This window comes from Schistocerca nitens, chromosome 10 (genome assembly GCF_023898315.1).
Source record: "Schistocerca nitens isolate TAMUIC-IGC-003100 chromosome 10, iqSchNite1.1, whole genome shotgun sequence".
NCBI lineage: Eukaryota > Metazoa > Arthropoda > Insecta > Orthoptera > Acrididae > Schistocerca > Schistocerca nitens.
This window is the reverse complement of record NC_064623.1, coordinates 148,614,582-148,640,186: the sequence shown is the minus strand read 5'-3', so window position 1 is coordinate 148,640,186 and position 25,605 is coordinate 148,614,582. Positions and strand designations below refer to the sequence as shown.

General features: G+C 41.1%; 1 protein-coding gene across 1 annotated transcript; it reads left to right on the top strand.

The window, feature by feature from the left end:
• The first annotated feature begins 211 nt into the window (after nt 1-211).
• On the top strand, nt 212-25,145 carry LOC126209947 (uncharacterized). Its single transcript, XM_049939063.1, has 4 exons — nt 212-366; nt 5,579-5,694; nt 18,953-19,157; nt 25,007-25,145. Exons 1-4 carry the CDS (start codon nt 212-214, stop codon nt 25,143-25,145), a joined length of 615 nt encoding a protein of 204 aa, XP_049795020.1.
• The last annotated feature ends 460 nt before the right edge of the window (nt 25,146-25,605 follow it).

Here is a 25,605-nt window from a genome sequence, read left to right as displayed (position 1 = left end):
ACTTGTAGGGACTTCTTTCAGTGTGTCCTGTCATGTTTGCCACAACTTATGTGTACGTACAGTCGGTGCCTTATTTCCCTTTTAAATTAAGTTGTAGTGAATTTGATTGAGTTGTGTTGCAGGATTTAGCTGTACACATCATCAGTACGTAAAGCCCTATTGTGCTCTTCTCCACAGGAGTATTGCTCCACTGCTGCCTGCTTGCGCCGAGATGCTGGAGCACCTCGAGCTGATAGACTATGACGAGATCAGTGTTGAGGAAGCCACGGAAACACTCACTGCCCTGGGGAAACTCCACAACCTGCGCTGTCTTCACTTCGGTACCACTAAATGGGAAGTCAGACATTTGGTTCCTACTGTGTTTGAGTGAGTTGCATCAGATTAAATATTACACTTTTCTTTTAAAGTGGTGCTTGTACATGCCCACAATTACACAGCGACCACTACAGAAAGATCTGTCAGTTCTGCCACGCACGGAGTTAGTACACCACTATAGGACCACATCACACAGGTTGTTGATGTTACCAGTGTGTTTAAAATTGACCATCCATTAACGTTGTGCTATCTAGGAGATTGTGGACTCAGAGATTGAGGGCAGAGGGAAGAAAAAGCTACGGTATTCACTGTGAGGAAAAACCTCTGTGAGAGTACAGTGCAAGTGGTGTGCCACTCACTACAGCTCATACTCTGTGCTGAGGTACATCAGTAATTGCTACTGTAGTTGTCAGCACCTGCGAAGTTTATTGGTTTCTGGAGGGAAAAAAAGGGGGGGGGGGTCATAATTAGAATGACCAGTCTAGTTGTAAGTTGTAAGTCTTGCTTCTTATTGTATTAGTCACGTAGGGGCCATTTGAAAGGCTGTGCAGGGGGCTACCCAAGAGTTTTGAGCTCCACTGGGTGGAGCTTATGCTGTAAATGCTCTCCCTCCCACCCTCCTTTGTGTATGTGTGCACAGGCATGCATGCGCACTGGTGTATGGGCACGTGCATTTCGTTTCTTACAGTGGCAAGGTGAGTGTAAGTGAAAAGCACCAGCTGTGAAATTTTGCTTCCTTCTAAAGAAAAAATGCTTTAAAAGCTCTTGTGAAATCAAAGAAAATCACATAGGTGACACTGTTTGGGAAACTCGAATGTACCACTGGTTTCCTCATTTCAAAGATGTTGAAATATTGATTGAGGGCACATCTCATTCTAGATATCTTACAGCCTCCTTTTCTTACAGTTCAGCAAAATGAGTATCAAGTGGAAGTGTGCCGTCCTTTCACAGAATGTCACTGGACTGTCACAGAATTTTTTTCTGAATTAGTTACCCGTAATGGTGCTCGGTACTAGGATAATGGCCTGGAACCTAAACAGCAATTAAGCTGATAGATGTCAGTGTTGCCTCCCGCAGTGGGCTCACAACAGTGCTCTTCCCTGTAGTAATTACACACACAAATAAGTACACTACTGGCCATTAAAATTGGCACACCAAGAAGAAATGCAGATGATAAATGGGTATTCATTGGACAAATATATTATACTAGAACTGACATGTGATTACATTTTCATGCAGTTTTGGTGCATAGATCCTGAGAAATCAGTACCCAGAACAACCACCTCTGGCCATAATAACGGCTTTGATACACCTGGGCATTGAGCCAAACAGACCTTGGATGGCGTGTGCAGGTACAGCTGCCCATGCAGCTTAAACACAATACCACAGTTCATCAAGAGTGGTGACCGGCGTATTGTGATGAGCCAGTTGCTCGGCTACCATTAACCAGATGTTTTCAAATGGTGAGAGATCTGGAGAATGTGCTGGCCAGGGCAGCAGCCGAACATTTTCTGTATCCTGAAAGGCCCTTACAGGACCTGCAACATGCGGTCATGCATTATCCTGCTGAAATGTAGGGTTTCGCAGGGATCAAATTAGGGGTAGAGCCACGGGTCGTAACACATCTGAAATATAATGTCCACTGTTCAAAGAGCCATCAATGCGAACAAGAGGTGACCGAGACGTGTAACCGATGCCACCCCATACCATCATGCCAGGTGATATGCCAGTATGGCGATGATGAATACATGCTTCCGATGTGTGTTCACAGCGATGTCACCAAACACAGATGCGAACATCATGATGCTGTAAACTGAACCTGGATTCATCCAAAAAAATGATGTTTTGCGATTCGTGCACCCAGGTCGTCATTGAGTACTCCATCGCAGGTGCTCCTGTCTGTGATGCAGTGTCAAGGATAACCGCAGCCATGGTCTCCAAGCTGATAGTCCATGCTGCTGCAAATGTCGTCAAACTGTTCGTGCAGATGGTTGTTGTCTTGCAAAAGTCCCCATATGTTGACTCAGGGATCAAGACGTGGCTGCACGATCCGTTACAGCCATGCGGATAAGATGCCTGTCATCTCGACTGCTAGTGATACGAGGCCATTGGGATCCAGCACAGCATTCCGTATTACCCTCCTGAACCCACTGATTCCATATTCTGCTAACAGTCATTGGATCTCGACCAATGCGAGCAGGAATGTCGCGGTACGATAAACTGCAATCGCGATAGGGTACAGTTCGACCTTTATCAAAGTCAGAAACTTGATGGTACGCATTTCTCCTCCTTACATGAGGCATCACAACAACATTTCACCAGGCAATGCCGGGCACCTGCTGTTTGTGTATGAGAAATCGGTTGGAAACTTTCCTCATGTCAGCATGTTGTAGGTGACGCCACCGGCACCAACCTTGTGTGAATGGTGTAAAAAGCTAATCATTTGCATATTACAGCATCTTCTTCCTGTTGGTTAAATTTTGCGTCTGTAGCATGTCATCTTCGTGGTGTAAATCACTGTAATGAGAAAGAAATGTAGAAGTTCCATTCACAGGCCAAGTGTGATGCCAGGCTGAATCCAATACAATGCAAAGAGTCCTGAGAGCAGAGTTGAGTTAACACGAGGACACAGAATAACAGAATGTAGTTGTGTGCACTCTGTTCTGGGATTATATTCGGTACATCGCTCTTGAGTCTCTCAAGGTTGCACTTTCTGTCATATGCATGTGTTGACCCTGATGTGTCCAATTTCTGATCGTGCCACTGGGCACCAGAGCAGGCGAGTTGAATAGTGACAGTAGTGGCCGTCGAAGAGCTGATACATTATGAGAGGTGACATAGGATTATTGCAGTCCTGTCCGCCCACGTTAACCGAGTGGTCAGTGTGGCAGGGTTCGATTCCTGGCTGGGACAGGAGATTTTCTCTGCTCAGGGACTGGGTGTTGTGTTGTCATCATCATCATTTCATCCCCATCTCTGAAATGCAAATCGCCCAATATGGCGTTGAATGCAATATGTACTTGCCCTTGGCGAACCCAACCTTCCCAAATGGGGGACTCCTGGCCCACAATGCCATACGCTCATTTCCATTTACTGCAGTCCTCTCACCTCGGAGAGGTGACTGACGTGATGCAACCCCAGCATCCCTCCTCACAGCATGGGATGGTGCTCAGTACCAGCCACGGGGACAGTAACAGCAACTGGCTGGGATGGCTCCTTTGAACCACGAGGTGCCCCAGCCCGATACAGAAGCTCATCTGTGCCTGTGCTGAGGGCTGTTAAAAATGATGGATGAGGGTGTTTTTTTTTTAGATTAGATTTGATTTACTTTCATTCCAATTGATCCGTAGTGAGGAGGTCCTCCAGGATGTGGAACATGTCAGAAAAACAACAATACATGACAAATATTTACAATTAAAACAAATAAGCTAATGTACCATTCCACAGGTCCCAAGTGGAATGATCGTCATTTTTTAATGAACACTAAGAGTAATTTTACAAATACTAATGCACTGAATTTAAAATAAAAAAGTTTTTTATTTATTTATAAGGTAATACAACTACTGTAATACTTATTTACAATGAACACATTACTGCACTGAAATGGTGCAGAAGTTAGATTATACTAACACACACACACACACACACACACACACACACACACACACACAAATTTTCAATGAACACATTACTGCACTGACACACACACACACACACACACACACACACACACACAAATTTTCAATGAACACATTACTGCACTGAAATTGTGCAGAAGTTATGTTGTACTTATATACAAATCAGTTGGTTTTACTAAGAAATTCATCAATGGAGTAGAAGGAGTTGGCCACCAATAAATCCTTTAGGCTTCTCTTAAACTGAATTTCATTGGTTGTTAAGATTTTTATGGCTGCTGGCAAGTTATTGAAAATGTGTGTTCCTGAATAATGCACACCTTTTTGTACAAGACTAAGTGACTTTAAATCCTTGTGAAGATTATTCTTATTTCTAGTATTGATTCCATGAATTGAGCTGTTGGTTTGAAAAAGTGATATATTTTTAATGACAAATTTCATTAAGGAATATTAATGACAATTGTATTAGGTCTTACCTTATGTGGGTGAACTGCTGCAAACCATATGCATTCTCCTCTTCATCCTGAAGTATTCTTTACTTTGTCCTCTAAGGATAACATGATTTTCAAATTTAGTAACAATAATGTCAGCTGCACCAATTCTCCAGATATTCATTTCCTCCAATATTGACAGTGTGAAAGCTCCCGGATCAAATGCTAGGGTCCGTAGTCTGCCAAAATTAGCACAGTTAGAAACTAAACAAGTATAATATGCTGCAACTTCATTAGCAGTTGTGAAAACAAATGTTGTCTTGGGGCATGGTTGTTCCATCAGACAGTTGTAACTTTCATTAGGATTTTTATTTTTTCCATGTTCATACTTTTGTATAAGTTCTGCATCTGCCAAACATCAAAATACTTCCCACATTGTGACACACACACACACACACACACACACACACACACACACACACACACACACACACACACACACACTCACTCACACACACACACACACAAAAAAAAAACACCACATGAATAAATAATAAGAAATATGGAACAACAGAGGGGTGTAGCCCTGTGCAAGCTCTTGTTAATGATTATTTTTATCACACATAGGGACGGAATTGGAACGTAATATTCAGGAATTGAAATTTCACTACCATGTAGTAACTGAAAGTGCAATAAATTTTTTTCACAGTTTTGGTCGCTTTCACATACGTCAACCATCCAATGACCCCCCCCCCCCCCCCTTTCCTTCATAATACATAGTAAAGGCATATGCAAGGCTTAACTTGGCATCCCCTTAGAGCAGAACCAGTTTTTTTAATAAGTACTGCATTTTATGTTGTGCTACGTGGATATGCTTAAATATTGTGTTGTTGGTAACATTTTCATTGATTTATCACCAGTAGCATTATCAGACATTAATCAGTCTCTCTGCTTATTTACATGTAATATGTTACATTTATTTACTTTCAGTATTATCTTCCCGTCCCTATACACATCACCAATCCTTTGCAGTCTTCCTGTATTGTGCTACTATGTTCTGAGCCTGCGGCCTCCCTACAGATGACTGTATTTTTTGAGAAAAGCATTACAGAGATTCCGACATTATGCATTAGATAGTCTGTGTATATTGCATTTTTTACTATAATTGTAGTACACAGCTGTTTGTCATCCCTTTAGGAATGGACGATTGCAGAAACTACAGCAGCTTCAGCTGAGTTACATTGTGGAGGAGAAGACGGTGTGTGCTGTGGCAGAGCTCTGCCCTGATCTGCAAGAACTTGGACTGCTCAGATGTGAGGGACACACGGACGTTCTTTTTGAGCCACTCCACCGACTCAAAAAGCTGGAAACGTAAGCGTGAGCAACACAACAGTGTGTTTGTTCTGCAATAGATGCTTGTAACTTAGTTACCTGTCTCTTATTATACCGTCGACTTCTGTCCGTGAGAGGTAGGTGAAAACCAGCACACACAAAAAGGCTGTACAGAAAGAACTTCACGCATTGGTGTCAGTTTAAGCTACAGGCACCCACAGTCGTGGCCTAAAGTGTTGCTTATTTCTACAAGTCGATGCACGTCAGATACACTGCAGTGTGCAAACTCACCTGTCTTTCATTCACTGCGCAAGTTCTTCACATTGCAGTGGGACATGTGTACACTTTAAATGAAATTACGGGATGGGGAAGACATCAGTTAGCCAGAAAATAGATACCCTCAAGATGCTCAGAAGCTAGTGTTAACCATTTTATGTTATATGTTTGTGTGTGTTGTCTACAGGTTGTGATATTCTGCTCCTTCCTTATTGTGATATCGGACGGCAATGTAAAGTAAGTATGCTGAGGAGCTACGACTTCCTGTTATTCGATCCAGTTACCACTGAAAGTTAAAAGTGCACTCCACAATGCAATTATAGAAATAAATAAATGCTTCTCATAAACTATGTATCATACACTCTCATTTATAATGATCGTGCATAACAAAGTTGGTTCATTATGCGGACCTTCACAGATACATTGATATGGACTATGACCACAAACGGTCTGTCTTAGTTAACAGATTCCAAATAACATGCAGATAACAGGTTTTCTGTTCTCTCCATGGTGTCATAGGCATTGTCACAGCCACTCTTCCTCTGTGGCTGACACCACATCTCGAAGGCAGGACACGATGTCGTAGAATAAGCCGCCAAACTGGCAAGTACCACTGAGAAGTCACCGACCGCGTTCTCTAAGAGTGATGGGTTATTCCCTCTATTTAGTGCAAATGGAAAAGACTAATCTTTATTGTGAACTTGGTTAAAGTTGTATGCTACAGTAAAGTATGAAGTGTTATGTATACAGTGGGGGTGAAATACAGCACATGAATTTATTTTTTCATAATTAGTGTTTGAGATACATAGCTGGCATCAACTTCACATCTTGGAGAAAAGAGCCTGCTACCTCCAGATACAACATGGCCAGGCCAATAGAATAGATAACTAATAGTGACCACAGAAACCTTTACATATCCACCTCCGTACACCTGAACAACGGCAGACACATTACCTTCCACTGCAAATGGGTTTAAAATGTCTGTCGTTATCCCAGATTGCAGATATGCTGTGCTCATCAATCTTGTGATACGTGAGCATACATAAAACAAACATCCAAACAGCAGGCTATACTAATTCTTTGCCTAACTAAATTTTTTATAGTGGCGAACATCATTTGCGGTTCAGTGAATGAATGCTTGTGCAACTCATCCCTCACCAAAGTCATATATTACACCATCAGGTAACTGGTTGCCTTTCCAATATTTCACATATTTTTCCATTCAGAAATTTCTATTATTGGTATGCACATGTATCATATTCCAAATCAAAAATATATATGCTTCACATTAGAATCTGATGAGCCTTCATGGAACCACTATTTCTGAGCAAATGTCTCCCCAAATTGATCACTACAAACTAACGACACCAGTGGAAGATAAGCCAACAGGCAGTCATCACATCCACACATTCAGATATGCCTGTACGAAATATGCTGCCAGAAGGGACTTTATCATGTTTCCCCACTCAGTTGTGCCCGTAAGGCCAACTGCCATTATCTACCACAATATACACTGCAAAATTGTGTCCATAGCTCTATGTACCAATGTAGTTGAGAGAAGTGATGCAGTAGACTGACATCAGCATACACGGTTTTAATTTGTGACGTCAGATAAACTACCAATTCAGCTTAGAGCATCAGTGAGATTGTACTGCCTCAAGTGACACTGTCTACTCTCAGCCAAAGCCCGTCATGGTCTGCCTTAAGCAACAAGTGATGTCAGATACATCACTCTGCATAACAGCCATAATTAAAATACTTTTATTAGCCCCAGTGTTGACAAATGCTTACAGTTAGTTAGAGCAACTCTAGCAAGACTTTTAGGAAGTATTTTTCTTATTGTAACAATATTTTTACTGACAGTTTCATGCCTCTCCCCTCCAATGGCAGGAATAAGTATATTCTACTGTTGCCAAGGGACAGCTCTTCTCTCACTTTTTAGTTTCACAGGAAGAATTCCTACGTAAACCTTCCAGAGCATTCGAGATGCCCTTCACCCCTCTTTGGAACAAAGCTTTCTCCAACTTTTAGTGTCCTCACTTCTGCCACAGCCATTCTGTGTAACAGTAGTCAAACACAGTTGCTTTGCACCCTTTCAGATTCTGCTGCTAAGCCTGATAATGTTCAGAAATTAGTGTAGGCAGGCAAAATTACATGTCACTGCCTCATTTCATCCCACCTCCATTGGTTTTAAATCTAATATAATATTGAAGATCAGAATACCAGAACCAACTTTCTATACAAACTTAAATCTTTGGAATGACCACAATACCTTACCGTCAATTTTTAAACCATTTATAATTTTACATTCTTCCTTAGGTTTGTATGAATTCAAGTAGCATTCTCATATTATTTACTGACAGTAAAGAATTATTCAGTGCTATTCTAGACAAATTGTTATATCACTATTTCTAGACATTCTTATCATTAATCTAAATTGTCCACGATCTCCTTGTCATATCAGATAATGTCAGTGGTGAATCAAGGGGGGCAGGATGCAGACTAACCCCCCCCCCCCCCTCCTGGGTCCACCATTACACCCCAGAAATACCCCTTGGAAATAAAGATTCTTTGCAACATAGTTTTCACAATTTACAGTCTTAAAAATTTTCTCACTATTGCACTTGGTTCGTCAGTCATACTTGTAGCTCAACAACAACTGTGGTGGAATCTGATCAAAAGAGCTCAAACAAAATTTAGGTCAAATGAAAAGGTTATTAGTGGCATCAAAGTTAGTGTCTGGAGACTCATTGGTGACACAGTAACTCAAACTTAGTGAAGTAGAGCAAAAGCAGAAATGATAAACTGCAGCTTAAAATGTCTTTCATAAAGGAAATAACAGGAGGACTCTCTCAGTTCAATTGTCACACTCTTGCCAAGAAGATTAATGTGAATGTTAGGGTAAGTGTCATCAAGAAACAGCTGAAATTGCTAGCATCGAACTAATTTCAGGGCCAGTGGAATCCCTGATTCTAAACTGAATTTGTGTATGAGATAGTCCCTCCTTTAGTGTAATCTACTGTAGATCAGTCGAACAAGAAGCGGCCCATTACTTAGAAGAAAGCACAGGTCACACTGTCTGTGTGATCAGTGGCAGAATTGATTCGTGAAGCTGCCATCTGATATCTATAACATCCGCTTATTGCAGAATTTTAGAACATGTTTTCCACTCAAATCTAATGAGTTATCTGGAACAGAATGATCTTCCGTGCCGACAAGCGTGAATGCCAGAAATATCGGTGTTGCGAAACCTACCTTATGTTTTCCCATGCGACGCTTGGAAAGCCACTGATTGATGCAATCAGGTGGATACCGCACGTCTTGACTTTGAAAGCCATTTGACTCAGTACTACATTGATGCTTATTAATCCATTGATTTATACAGCTAGTTCACAGCCAGGTGCAGGTTTCAAGTGTGTTATGACATTGCTGGCTGTTAAGACGGTCTGAGGAGCTATAGCTACCTCTTAGTGTTTCTTCTTTTCTGTCAACAGATGGTATGACATACCTTCCGGGCTGTTGTGGATACCTTTGGAAAACTGAAAAACTGATCTGTTTACAGACGTATAACACACTCGTTTTCTTTTGATTTTTGCAAGTTATAAGCAATCGTTATCTGGATTTTTCACCAGCTGTGAAGTAGCATGCAATGCTGTACGGTAAATAGTTTCTCTCAGATGAGGAAATTGAAAGTCTGTTGAAAAAAGTGACAGCAATGTAAATGATACTAGTGACGACAGTGAGGCAAATGAAACAGATAGTAACAGAGATGTTGCAGCAACAGGTGTGAGTGTTGCTAGAAAACATAAGGTAGAAAAATGGAAATGGGAATGAATCAGGATAAACCTTCTAAAATTTCATTTTTTTGGTTCTAGTGACAGTAGTCCTAGCGGTCAGAGACAACTCGGTCAAAAACTAACGCCATTAGATATGTACAGAAAAATGGTTCATATGTCTTTCTGGGATAATGTAACAGTAGAAGCAAATAGATATGCAACAGATTGTTATTTAAAAAAATGTTCTAATTGGAAATCAAACACTGCTTGGTTTCCAGATGAAATTGAAGCATATTTTACTTTATGTATTCTTACGGCACAGGTGCAGAAACCAAGACTCTGGTCATACTGGTCCTTAAAAAAAAATCAATTCATACTCCTTTCTTTTCTGATGTCATGCCATGTAGGAGATTCTTAAATATTTCTAAGTTCATTCATGTTGTAAATAATGAAAATGTTGACCCTGCAAACTGAACAAGTTTCACCCTCTTATTGACCACCTCAAACAAAATCTCTGAAGTGTTTATTATCCTGAAGAAGATATTGCAATTGATGAAAGCCTCATGAAACTCAGAGGTAGACTCTGCTATGTCCAATTCAGTCCCCAAAAAAAGGGCGTATTTCTGAATAAAAGTCTTCAAAATATGAGTGTCAGATACTGGATATTGTTCAGGATTTGATATTTAACCTGAAAAAAAAAGAAAGAAAAAAAAGAAAGAAAAAAACCTGAGTCAAGCAATAAAGAAATCTTGATTAGAGAAGCTGTTGCTATGGACCTCATGCAACTATATATGGACAATGGTCATACAGTATATGTTGACAACTGTTACACTTCCTGGTTTCCCGGTAATTGTTTGCGAGGATTACTGAAAGAGGCACAAATGTCACAGGAACAGTTAGATCTACTAGGTGAAATATGGCAGACCAGTTCCAAAAATGTAAACTACAAAAGGAGAGGCTCTCGTGTTATTTTCACACGAGCTCATGACTCTGAAGTGGATAGATAAATAAGAAGCAAATATTCTATGAACTATCCATACAGATGTCAGTATAACAGCAACAGGAAAAACTGACAGGAAAACCAAAACCCCAGTCCATAAGCCCCAAGCAGTTATACATTTGAATGCAGTGACAGACAGGATCAGCAATCTGTCTTCTCTCTTCCCTCCCATGAGAAGATATGCCAAAGCATAGAAGACAATTTTCTTTTACCTGATGGACATTGGAATTCTCAATTTATATATCCTACTAAACTAAGTGATAGGAAAAAAAATCATGTATCAATAAGTTTAGAATTCAACTGAGGACATAATAGAGCAGGTCACTCTACCAGACATGGATGGCCTCACTGGAATTTCCAATTACACTGGAAGTAGCAAATTGGGCTAACCCCCCCTCCCAGTGCCATTACGAAAACATCCTCTGGAAACTGTGTGGTGTGAAAAGTAAGGAAGACGAAAAGTGACACATGGTATGAATGTTAGACATGTCTAGTGGTGTTGCACGTGCCTGAACTCAGGACCTTAGCATTTCTTTGGCAAGTGCTCTATCGATAGACCACACAGTTTTAATCTGCTAGAAAGTTTCCTATCTCTGGTAGTTATGAAAATACAAGATGTGATAAAAAAGTAATGGGAATTTTTCAATTTCATGGGCTTTTTGCATCTGATTGTCAATTTTTTATCTTATTGGTACATATATTCCTGATGTATGTTTGCATTTTCATCTGTTTTGAATATTCAGTTTATTATTGACAGTCAAAAAGGTTATATGTGTTTTCAAGTGCTGGGTGAATTTTTACTTTTAAAATTGGTGGCTCAAAGAATTTGCATTAAATTGTGCTTGAGAAATGGAATAAAGTGCAGCAACACATTTCAAATGTCGACTGCTATTGGCGAATCTGCTATGCATAAGACAAGTATGTAAAGGGGGACGAAAATCTAATAGTCATGGGCGACTGGAATGCAGTTGTAGGGGAAGGAGTAGAAGAAAAGGTTACAGGAGAATATGGGCTTGGGACAAGGAATGAAAGAGGAGAAAGACTAATTGAGTTCTGTAACAAGTTTCAGCTAGTAATAGCGAATGCCCTGTTCAAGAATCACAAGAGGAGGAGGTATACGTGGAAAACGCCGGGAGATACAGGAAGATTTCAATTAGATTACATCATGGTCAGACAGAGATTCCGAAATCAGATAACGGATTGTAAGGCGTACCCAGGAGCAGATATAGACTCAGATCACAATATAGTAGTGATGAAGAGTAGGCTGAAGTTCAAGACATTAGTCAGGAAGAATCAATATGCAAAGAAGTGGGATACGGAAGTACTAAGGAATGACGAGATACGTTTGAAGTTCTCTAACGCTATAGATACAGCAATAAGGAATAGCGCAGTAGGCAGTACAGTTGAAGAGGAATGGACATCTCTAAAAAGTGCCATCACAGAAGTTGGGAAGGAAAACATAGGTACAAAGAAGATAGCTGCGAAGAAACCATGGGTAACAGAAGAAATACTTCAGTTGATTGATGAAAGGAGGAAGTACAAACATGTTCCGGGAAAATCAGGAATACAGAAATACAAGTCGCTGAGGAATGAAATAAATAGGAAGTGCACGGAAGCTAAGATGAAATGGCTGCAGGAAAAATGTGAAGACATCGAAAAAGATATGATTGTCGGAAGGACAGACTCAGCATACAGGAAAGTCAAAACAACCTTTGGTGACATTAAAAGCAATGGTGATAACATTAAGAGTGCAACGGGAATTCCACTGTTAAATGCAGAGGAGAGAGCAGATAGGTGGAAAGAATACATTGAAAGCCTCTATGAGGGGGAAGATTTGTCTGATGTGATAGAAGAAGAAACAGGAGTCGATTTAGAAGAGATAGGGGATCCAGTATTAGAATCGGAATTTAAAAGAGCTTTGGAGGACTTATGGTCAAATAAGGCAGAAGGGATAGATAACATTCCATCAGAATTTCTAAAATCATTGGGGGAAGTGGCAACAAAACGACTATTCACGTTGGTGTGTAGAATATATGAGTCTGGCGATATACCATCTAACTTTCGGAAAAGCATCATCCACACAATTCCCAAGACGGCAAGAGCTGACAAGTGCGAGAATTATCGCACAATCAGCTTAACAGCTCATGCATCGAAGCTGCTTACAAGAATAATATACAGAAGAATGGAAAAGAAAATTGAGAATGCGCTAGGTGACAATCAGTTTGGCTTTAGGAAAAGTAAAGGGACGAGAGAGGCAATTCTGACGTTACGGCTAATAATGGAAGCAAGGCTAAAGAAAAATCAAGACACTTTCATAGGATTTGTCGACCTGGAAAAAGCGTTCGACAATATAAAATGGTGCAAGCTGTTCGAGATTCTGAAAAAAGTAGGGGTAAGCTATAGGGAGAGACGGGTCATATACAATATGTACAACAACCAAGAGGGAATAATAAGAGTGGATGATCAAGAACGAAGTGCTCGTATTAAGAAGGGTGTAAGACAAGGCTGTAGCATTTCGCCCCTACTCTTCAATCTGTACATCGAGGAAGCAATGATGGAAATAAAAGAAAGGTTCAGGAGTGGAATTAAAATACAAGGTGAAAGGATATCAATGATATGATTCGCTGATGACATTGCTATCCTGAGTGAAAGTGAAGAAGAATTAAATGATCTGCTGAACGGAATGAACAGTCTAATGAGTACACAGTACGGTTTGAGAGTAAATCAGAGAAAGACGAAGGTAATAAGAAGTAGTAGAAATGAGAACAGCGAGAAACTTAACATCAAGATTGATGGTCACGAAGTCAATGAAGTTAAGGAATTCTGCTACCCAGACAGTAAAATAACCAATGATGGACAGAGCAAGGAGGACATCAAAAGCAGACTCGTTATGGCAAAAAAGGCATTTCTGGCCAAGAGAAGTCTACTAATATCAAATACTGGGCTTAATTTGAGGAAGAAATTTCTGAGGATGTACGTCTGGAGTACAGCATTGTATGGTAGTGAAACATGGACTGTGGGAAAGCCGGAACAGAAGAGAATCGAAGCATTTGAGATGTGATGCTATAGACAAATGTTGAAAATTAGGTGGACTGATAAGGTAAGGAATGAGGAGGTTCTATGCAGAATCGGAGAGGAAAGGAATATGTGGAAAACACTGATAAGGAGAAGGGACAGGATGATAGGACATCTGCTAAGACATGAGGGAATGACTTCCATGGTACTAGAGGGAGCTGTAGAGGGCAAAAACTGTAGAGGAAGACAGAGATTGGAATACGTCAAGCAAATAATTGAGGACGTAGGTTGCAACTGCTACTCCGAGATGAAGAGGTTAGCACAGGAAAGGAATTCGTGGCGGGCCGCATCAAACCAGTCAGCAGACTGATGACCAAAAAAAAAAGAAAAAAAAAGAGACAAGAGTGAGCGATATAAATGTTTCAAAGGGGGTGTAGAAGACAACGATCACCTTGGACATCCTACCACTTCAGTTACTAATGACAATGTGGAAGAGGTAAGAAAATGTTTCTGGAAAATTGCTGAATCACCATCAGATGATGCTGTGATTCCTTTGCCTCATGCCAAGCAGTTTCTTTCAGATGTTTTGGGCACGAAACATGTAGCAGCAAAGTTTGTTTCGAAATTGTTGAATTTCAACTAAAAACAGCATCATGTGGCCATCACCCAGGAACCGATGAATTGAGTTACAACAATCCAGACCTTCTAATGGTGTTTATAACAGGTGATAAGACACATGTACATGGGTATGACATTGAAGCCAAGATGCAGTCATTCCAACTGCTAAAGGGCCGAAACAGAAAAAAATTGACAATTTTGATCACGCGTGAAGGTTTTTCTCACTGTTTTCTTCAATTACACCTGGAAGTTATGCAACATTTGCATCATGAGATCTGAAGAAAACAACCACAATTGTGACAAAACCACTCACGGAAATTTCATCACGATAATACTCCCTGCTCACACTTCAGTGTTTGTTCTAGATTTTTTCAAAAAACAAAACCATTGTGTTGCCTCAGTCACTGTATTTGCCCCCTTCAACTTCTTGCTATTCTCTGGGCAGAAGAGAAACTTGAAAGAATGTTATTTTGCTACCATTGATGAATTAAAAACAGAATCACTGAAGGAGCTGAAGATCATAATGAAAAGAGTTTCAGAAGTGCTTCCAAGATTGGTAAAACTACTGCCACAGCTATATTGTGTCTGAGGGGGAATTTTTTAGAAGGGAGCAAAGTTGAAGTTTATGAATAAATAAAGATTATTTAAGGAAAGTGAAAATTCCCATTACTTTTTGATCACACATGGTAGACCGCAAATAAAATATTGTTGATACACAGTGGCAAAAGCAATGGACCAAGGACTTAACTTCGGAGGCCAGCAGAGAGCCACACCAAGAGCGGTGGCACAGTGGTTAGCACTCTGGACTTGCATTTGGGAGGACAATGTTTCAAACCCAAGTTTGATCCAGATTTGAGTTTCCCTAAATCGCTTCAGGCTAATGCCCTAGTGCTCTCAAAAGGGCGCGACCAATTTCCTTCCCCAACCTTGACACAGTCTGAGCTTGTGCTTTGTCACTAATGACCTCGAAGTTGACGGGACATTAAACCCAGAGAGCCATATTCCAACGATGACTTCTTGACACATGTTTTTCAGGTAGCTGTTGAACTAATGTATTTGACTGTTTAAGCCTTTACACTCACTATTTGCTCATTCATTAAAAATCAGATTGACATCCAAGCTGCCAGACATAACAAAACTTGACTCATTGTCACATACGTGGGTTTACAATTATATAACTTGTTGCCAATAAAGGCATATGTGTGTTCAAAACCACTACATTAAAGTGGCTTAGAGAAAAGATGTTTTACACAGTATGAGAATTCGTATGTTTTATGAAGATTTTGTTAAGCAGGTATGGTGTCATGTCCAGACACAGAATAGAGAAAAGACATGGGTTTAAGGTCCATCTGCAATTTCCAAATGGTAAGGAGCAAATGCAGAAAGACAAATTCCTGGTGAAGACAGGACGACAACTCGGATCGGTGCCAAACACTGTCACAGGGCGTCTACGAGAGACGTGGATTTTGGGACTCGACAGGATGCTTGCAGCAGGAGACTCATGGAATTCAGGCATCTGATCAATACTATTTATTTGTGATCAGTCCTACTAATATGCTGAAAACTAATCCTAAACATTTTTAAAGAATCGTGGTGGTGCACCATTTCTCCCTTCCTATAATCGACCCACCAATTCACCTGCATTTAATGAGCATTGTCCAATCTGGCAAGTCATTCTACACCTCCAGGGTGCCTCTGACCAACCACATTTAGATTCCTCCCCTACCCCTACTCGGTAGGCAGGGATCCTTCTGGATTTTACATTAACAAACTCCAGTTTAGTATCAACAGCATTCAGCTGAAAGCTAAATGTCACTGCCACACCTATTATGCCCAGCAAAAACAGTGTTTTACGTCACTCGGCCCCGCCCTCTGCCCTCCTCTAGGTGGGGACCGTTGTAGTAGCACTCTAACCTCTGTAAACCCACAGACGTGGCAGTTCTCAGGAACAAGTATTGAGCTCGCTGCCTCTGCTAAGACGTGCCTTTTCATGACCATTTTTACAGTGATGCCTTACGACAACATCTAGGTGGCGGATGGATTTACCAGTTAATTCTCTGAAGTGAAACTTCTCCGGTGGGACAGCATTAAGAGCATCTGCAATTTGCACAGCTCTAGTGTTACTGTTTATCACTGGTAAATTAAATGCTACCACTTTTGCCTGCTCTCTCTGCATTGTGTCTCCGATTTCCTACCTCGGGATGCCCTTGACGGCTCCAGATAGCCTTAAGCGTAACAACCCTACAAGTCGTTATGTCATCAATATATGATGGCGGCTTGTAATAAAATGGTCTGAGGTGGAACCACTCCAGAGGATGTATTAAAACATATTTCTCAATAATGAATTACAGAATTTAAATCACTAGGACATATTTTGTATATTTACCACATGGGTGTAAATAATGACAGTAAATGTTTTTGGGACTGTTGACATCAAGTGACATTTTTCAAACCTGTAGTAGCCAAGCCATAAAGGTGTTGCATAAGTCCTATGTAGTACAGCTCTTACAGGCGTTGTGAAGGGTCTGTTCATTCTGCCTAAGGGTCTCGTACCATCACTGTACATACTGCTGCTTACGACGAAAGGGAACCGACAGAGTGGCTAAACCTTTGTTATTGAAGCTCTGGCTCTGTATTTTTCTATTGTGCTTTGATGGGTCATTAGCCAATATTTAATATTAAACACAAAACAGTTTTTTGTTCCTGAAACGGGCTATTGTATCCACTGATGGAAAGACATGCTACGTTAGAAATGGCATCCTACATTTCACTTGAATGTGGTAGCATAAGTGGTACGATCCAGTGAGATTTCCACGAGTAATTAGAGGAAATAAGCACGCAAAACGTGTGCCATCACCTGTAATTACCAACAATTTCCTCACTTCCTGATGGCATTTGAGGGATGAAGTGTGTTATTAGGAAGTTTCTTTTTGTAATGCATCATTCCAATCTAAACATCATTCGAGGGGGCAAAAAAAAAAAAAAAATTATATCTGTACAAGGGTGGTCTCTGATGTCACACTTCCTGATACTTCAGTACAACAAAAAGAGGTATTAAAAAGATGCCTTCTCCAGAGATCTTTAATGTGGTGTATCACTTAAACTGCATATTTTTGCAATACATAAGCATTAATTTGAAAACCAACAGATACAGTACATTTGCTTCACAACGGCTTCAAGTCGACATGGGGGCTGCTCAGTTTGCTTCTGTCAGCCAAACACAGCACAGAATCCTTGACAACATATTACATAACTGTTTCATATCGTGAACTCATAAAGGCCACAGGTTGAACATGGACAAAAAAACATTAAACATTCCAGACTTGGAACTGAAAACATGAGAAACATTAAGTATGCAGCAAACCTAACATACACCACATCAAAAAATTTCTGAAAAATGTGTTTGTCATGATAAAATGTCAAAAAATGTGGCTTTGGTGGCTTAACATGGTACCTATAGGTCTTATCTTGGAGTTAGCTTTTGGTGTCATTTAGTGGTTGATTACAAGAAGGAAAGGTACAGTCTGTAAGCTCTTTAGAGATTCACGGCACCATAGTCCTGCTTGTTAGATGTCGCAGCCTTCCCCTGTATTGAAACCAATAGTGGAATCTGATCTTGAGTACTAATGCTGTTTCATTTATATTGTTCATGTATGTGAGCAGACATTGAATGTGTCATACATTGTATATTGGACAACTAGTGTCATGTGATATTTACAACTGCTCCATATTATAGACTGTTGTACCTATATTGGTAATAGTAGTAGATAACTTTATGTACAAGGTATTTATAATTAAACTTTCACTACTTGAGAGGGCCCCATGAAAAAATGACTGATCGTAGGATGATGAAACTTTGAGCAAACATTTGTTAAGGACATGCAGAAGACAAATAGCAAATAAACCACTGGAAGAAACATCTTAATTTCTATGTGAGAGAGTAACATTTCTTAATTGCATACCTTGTTTGGTTCCATGTTACAAACTTGCACAGTGCGATGACCATCTGCATCCACAACAGCCTGGAAGTTTGTGCAGATACCGTTTCATAATTATTCACAGCACTTTTCAAATGGTGGACCGTGGAATGTTCAGGTGTCGTCACATTGCTTGTGCACGTCGCATCCAGCATTCTCAGCCACGGCAACATAACTTCTTCAACAATTTGTGCCACAGTTGGTTGTTGGCCTCTCCAATGAGCAATTCACAAATCACCAATTCAAACATCTGAATCACTGGCTCAAGTAGCGAAAGATTAATTATAACCACTCTGTGTCTTACTGTATCCTTTTCACAATGCACATGTGTGGGCATGGTGCATGTGTGCACACAAAATGATAATCTTTAGTGCATTTAAATGCTTAATAATGGATTATAAATAGGTAAAATATTGCTGTTTATAGAATGTTATTTGATTTAACAATGACCTGAATTATTGATGACAGCTTCCTGTTACACTATCCTAAAAATCTTAATAGACCTAACTAAAAAACATTTCTGCTCAAATATTTACTGTTATCAACCTTACAGCAAGATAATTTTGCTATGTTTCAGACTGTCTTGGTGGAAAAGCAATGTCATACATAGCTAAGCTGCCAGCATTGAATGCTTTGGAATTCAGTGACATTAAATTTTATAAGTTAAAACCCAGTGTAAAATGCATCCTTGAAATGTCAGAGCTGCGCAGACTTTTCCTCAGGGAATGTATCTGCTGGGCCATACCATTTGACAAGTTTCCTGGCAGACTGGTGAACCTCAGGTAACACTATATTCATACTAGTGCAGTAGTCTAGGCAATAGGTGTGTGTGTGTGTGTGTGTGTGTGTGTGTGTGTGTGTGTGTGTGTGGTTGGGTGGGTGGGTGGTTGGGTGGGTGGGTGGGTGGGTGGGTGGGTACCATTCCTCGAAATTAGCAATTTGGTATGAGCAGCAGAGTTGAAAATGGTTCCAGATATAAAATTCATTGTGTAATACTGTTATAGGCAGAAAAAATCTGTTAAGACTTATGAAATTTGTGCTGTATACTGACCAAAAGTGAAGTGTGAAGGTATTCCAGGCTATTGACGTCTTCAGTTTGAATATGGAAGGTCGAATGGTCTCAGCGATTTAGAAAGTGGCTCTCCACCTGAAGTCAGAAAATATTTGTAAAAAAATAACACTCAACATGAACAATGGAAAATCCAAAATTCAATCATGCAGGACATGCTAAAGACCTCTCCTTCTCCCAGTCCCTACAGTGGAAACATTTTTTGCCACCAACCCTACTATCAATCGGACTTAACTAAAGACCAATGTTAAACTGTCTGATTCAGTTCACTTCTCCATCCAACTGTGATCCACTCCTACTGCCCCCATATCACCTCCTGTTAACTTTTCAGAATTTCTTAAACTTGAACTATGCCTCACCATTGTTCCCCAAATTTCTCAACATGCAAACTAACCTTACATCTGCAGAAAGAACCACAGTGCACCAACTAAAAACTGATCCTGACCTTATGATCCTACCTGTGGACAAAGTCACCACCACTGTTGAACCACAAGGATTACTTGGCAGAAGGACTCTGCCAGCTTTCAGATACATCCATCTACAAACCTTGCCGTAGTCACCTTATTCCGGAAAACCAGCAGGATTTCCAGTCTCTACTCAAATCCTTACCTCCTTAACAGAACTTCTCCCCAGAGTCCACCACTCTGCATACCCCCACCACTCCCTGCACTCCTATCTTCTTCATGCTTTCGAAAATCCATAAGCCCAACCAACCAGGACACCCCATTGTGGCCAATTACTTTGCCTCCAGTTTGCCCCAATGGCTGAACAGACAGCGCATTGGAAGTCCATGCAAGGGGGCCAGGTTCGATTCCTGGCTGGGGTGGGAGATTTTCTCCCCTCAGGGACTGGGTGTCATGCTGTCCTCACCATCATTTCATCCCCATTTTCAATACACAAGTTGCCCAATGTGGCGTCACACTCAATAAGACTTGCACTGGGCGGCCAAACTTCCCGCCTGGGAACTCCCGACCACTGATGCCAAACTCTCATTTTCACTATGCTCCCACTAAGAGAATCTCTGCTCTCATAGACCAACACCTTCAACCTATTACCTGGAACCTACCTGCTCATATAAAAGATACTGACCATTTCCTCCACCGACTCTCCCCAGTTCCTGTCCCTTTGCTACGTAGTGCCCTGCTCATCACTATTGATGCCACCTCCCTTTACACTAACATTCCTAATGCCCATGGCCTTACCACTGATGAACACTATCTTTCCCAATGCCTGATGGACTCCAAACCAACAACCTCCTTTTAAGTTGCCATGACCAACTATACCCTTACCCACAATTACTTCTGCTTTGAAGGCATTACCTACAAATAAATACAGGGTACGGCTATGGGCACCCACATGGCACCATCCTATGCCAACCTATTCATGGGCCATCTAGAGGAATCCTTCCTAAACCCCCAGAATCCTAAACCCCTCACCTGGTTCGGATTCATTGATAACATCTTTGCGATCTGGATCGAGAGTGAAGATACCCTATCTACTTTTCTCCAGAACCTCAACAGATTTTCCCCCATTTGCTTCACCTGGTTCTACCGTATTTACTCGAATCCAAGCCGCACTCGAATCTAAGCCGCACCTGAAAAATGAGACTCGAAATCAAGGAAAAAAATTTTTCCTGAATCTAAGCCGCACCTGAAATTTGAGACTCGAAATTCAAGGGAGAGAAAAGTTTTAGGCCGCACATCCAAATCGAAACAAAGTTGGTCCACTGTAATATGAGACACAATTTAGGTCAAATGAATGACGATACAGCTACAGTAGTTTGGTTCGAGTCTTAAGCTTAGCAGTTAAGCTTTACCATGTAGCCACTGCTATGCGTCAGGTGCTCCGTCCGTATTTATATGGGTACCATTCCTTTTTCACGTGCTTCATCTGGTTTGAATTGATTTCTTATTTTTCTTTGATCTGGTAAGTGTCGGTCTCTTTGTTATAGATGTTTACGTCACTCTTAAGCTGAAAATGCATAACTGTACTGTGTCATGCATTGTTTGTCGCATTCTGATAGTGAGTGTTTACGACTTGTCGCCGCTCGCGGCATGGCTTGCTTTTGTGCGCGCTACCGCCGCTTACTATAAAAAAAAAAAAAAAAAAAGCGGAATCGTCTCATTAGCGAAACAATGGCAAGAGGCTGCTTGCTATTTGCTGTTACTTACCCTGCTGCTTTCTTCGATAATGATCAACAAGAACCAGATAATAGACTGCGTATGATAGAAGATGTTCTGAACGAAAGTTTAGGGAAAATTTTTCTCCGGTTGAAAATCTTTGCAGACGCCTCTGTAGTACGTTACATTCTGCACAGAAATTAGTCATCTTAGATTTAAAAATCTTGTCAATTGCCGTACTTCATTTCTGACTGTATCACTAGTAGGCATAAGAACAATACGAATATAAACATGACATGATATTTATTCCGCGTATGCTGTTGTCTCACTCTAGTTTTGTAGTTTATTAGGCGGACAGGATTTAAATGAGATAGCAGCAAACACGAAAGAATACATGGCAAAATGTTTATACTCGTACGGTATTATTCTTATGGTGAAAATAATACTGCATGCGATTCACAATTCATAAAAGTTCTTATTAGCAATGATCTCTTGTCACAAGTAGGAAAAAATTCAGAATGTAGAGTTGGCCATATTGACAAACATCCCAAACAATCTTGCCAGTCGGATTTTCGTAGTAAGTTGAAATGCTGCTACATTCGAAGATGAACGATATGGAATTTGTATTTACTTCGTTGGATAATGTGTGAAACTGTAGTGGTCGAAACTTGGGGCGGTGAAAAAAAGCTCGTCTTCCACCTTTTTTTTACTGACGCAGAGGTTTTGTCGCCAGTATTTATCTTTGTGTCTGCAAAACGGCCTGTGTAGCGCTACATAATTCGACAGCAGAAGTTAGTTGTGGCGACACCTACCAACATTTTTCAGAACTTCCGCTTACTTTGCACTCGATTCTAAGCCGCAGGCGGGTTTTTGGATTACAAAAACCGGAAAAAAAGTGCAGGTTAGGTTCGAGTAAATACGGTACTCAACCCAACAAACCACCTTCTTAGATGTTGACCTCCACCTCAAAGATGGCTACATCAGTACATTTGTCCATATGAAACCTACTAACCACATGCAATAAATCTACTTTGACGGCTGCCACCCATTCCATACCAAGAAGTCCTTTCCATACAGCCTAGCCACACGTGATCATCACATCTGCAGTTACGAGCGGTTCCTCTTGAAATATACTGTGGGTATCACTGACGCCTTCAATTATCCTCCCAACCTTGTACAAAAACAAATCTTCCATGCCTCATGTTTCCAGTCTCCCACAGCCCCCCCGAAGTCTCGTCGTCTGACCACAGAGGAGAGTTTCCCTCATAACTCAGTACCACCTGGGACTGGAGCAGCTGAATTACATTCTCCACCAGGGTTTCTCATCGTGCCCTGAAATGAGAAATGTGCTGCCTGCTATCCTTCCCATCCGTCCCACAGTGGTAGTCCGCCATCTACTGAACCTACACAATATACTTGTCCATCCTTACATAACCTCTGCTGCCAACCCCTTACCTCATGGCTCATATGCCTATAATAGACCTAGATGTAAGATGTGTCCCATACATCCTCCCACCACCACCTACTCCAGTCCAGTTACAAACATCACCTATCCCATCAAAGGCAGGGCTACCTGTGAAACCAGTCATGTAATCTACAGCCTAAGCTACAACCACTGTGCTGCATTCTATGTGAGCGTGACAACCAACAAGCTGTCTGTAACCATGAATGGCTACCAACAAACTGTCTCCAAGAATCGAGGGGACCACCCTGTTGCTGAGTACGCTGTCCAACACGGAATCCTTCATTCAATGACTGCTTCACAGACTGTGCCTTAGGGATCCTTCCCACCAACACTAGCTTTTCTGAATTGCACAGGTGGGAACTCTCACTGCAGTATATCTTATGTTCCCATAACCCTCCTGGCCCCAGTCTTCATAAGTAATTTTTCTCACCCTTCCCTGTTCCCATTCTAGCACTATACAGCTCTCAGCCCACCAACACACCAAGTCTTTTTACTTCTGCACTTTTTTGCAAACCCCCCCCCCTCCCTCCCTCCCACCTCTCCCTTGCCCACTGTCTAATTTCCCAACTGCACCTAGCTGCCCTACCCTCTCTCCACCTCATTGTTGTGCATTCCCAACAGCAATTCACAGTCCCCATCCCTACCCTCCTATCCCTCCCCCCCCCCTAGCATCCTCCTTATCCCCACCCAGTTGCCACTCCCATCATGCACTGCTGCTGCTCACAGTGTGTCTTCAGCTGCCAGAGGGGTGTGTGTGTGTGTGTGTGTGTGTGTGTGTGCGCGCGCGCGCGCGCGCGCGCGCGCGCGCGAGGCCTTGTTGGCCAAAAGCTTATATTGTGACAGTAATTTTGTTGGTGCCTATCTGTGGCTCTGCATCTCCACTATGTGGTGAGTAGCAACTTTCATGGAGAGGAAAAAAAAGAAAAAAAAACACGTGGATTGGGATTTCCCAATATGTTGACTGCTAGGCAACTTTCACAGTTTTTGCATAAGTGTTTTACAGGAGATGCAAGTAGGTTACCAGAAGTTCTGTGGTCATTAAAGTCGAAAATTCTATCTAAGAACAACAGCAGTCAACAGATGACAGCTTCTCTGGACTCTCTTTATCATTAAAATTCAAAAGGAGAAGTCTTACAAAACAAAGCAGTGACCAGTGGTGAGAGACGAGTAGTCGTTGCCAACATGGTGACAAAACGGCAGACAGTCATGTGTGATCATATCACCTAGGGGCACAGCAAAAAAAGCTCACTAAACTGTCAGTTGGAGAGGTTATGGATACTGTCTTTTGTGTAATCAGAGGAATCTTGTTCATGAATTTTATAAAAAGTATAAGGACTCTTAATTCTAATGTCTGCTGTGAGTCATTAGGAGATGTGAGAATAACCATTCAAAATAAGTGCAGTGGTCTCTCAAGTACTGGTGTCTCAGTTTAGGATAACAGTTCTTGACTGTATTCTGCCTGACTGACAAATATGAGAATTGTTGCATCAGTTCAAACAGGACACTTTGGAACATGCTCCCTACAGTCAGACTTGGCTGTGACTGATTTCTACCTCTTCTCGAACTTAGAAAAGAGACTCGGCTAGAATGAATAACTTAAAGAAGCTGTAACAGGTCGATTGTAATATTTTAACTAGCTCAATTTCATGCAGAGACAATCCGTCAGTTCATTAAGAGATGGTGATTATGTATAGAAGTTAGGTGCTGTTTCAGATGGTTTTAATAAATGTGTTTTAACAAGTCCAGTATTTTGTTTATAGCCTCAAGAAGACTTCTTTGATAGCTTTCACATGTTCCTCAATAATAAGTGCTCCCTGCCTCGTGTTGTACACAGCACGAATAAAATTTTTGTAGAAGCCGTAATCTGACTTGTCTCCTTTAACCAGTGGAAGCTTCGGCTGAGTGTATTTATATTATACAGAATAAAAACTAACTGTGACAGTTCTTGATAATTATCGTGTCTCTTGTCTTGTACAGAGAGCTGGAGATAGACTACTGTGATGGAGATCAGGACGCACTGGACAGAATCAGTGCCCAGATGCCAGACCTGAGGGTGAAGGGCACCCTCGGGGCACTCATCACAGATGATAGTTACGAAGAGGGTGACTACGAGTGACACCACTTCCAGCATCTGCACACACTCGGCACCTGGAGCTGGGGAGTTGTAGGACTGGCACACTGATGGAAGCTGCACTGGTGTTGCAAAGACCCTGAATACAAAACTCAGCCTGTGCTCCATTTTTTTAGCCTTGTCAGCTTCAGCAGGGTATTGGATGCCTGAAATGAGGAATGGGAAAGGGGAACAAAAGACAATATAACAATGGTGAAGATTTTAGTAACTGCAGATGTGTCAAGTGCCTCAGTTTTGTTTTAAATTATTCTATTTACTTATCAATGACTTGAGTGACTCTGTGTTATTGGAAATTCTACCAGCACAAATAAAAATTAGTTTTTGGAGTATTATGAGTGGCAGCCAATCTTTTTAATACTGTGTGGCTGAAAATCTTCCCTACATAATTCTATATTCGAGTTTTTGATTATGTAGTGATGTCTGCCTATTTTCACTAAATGATGTA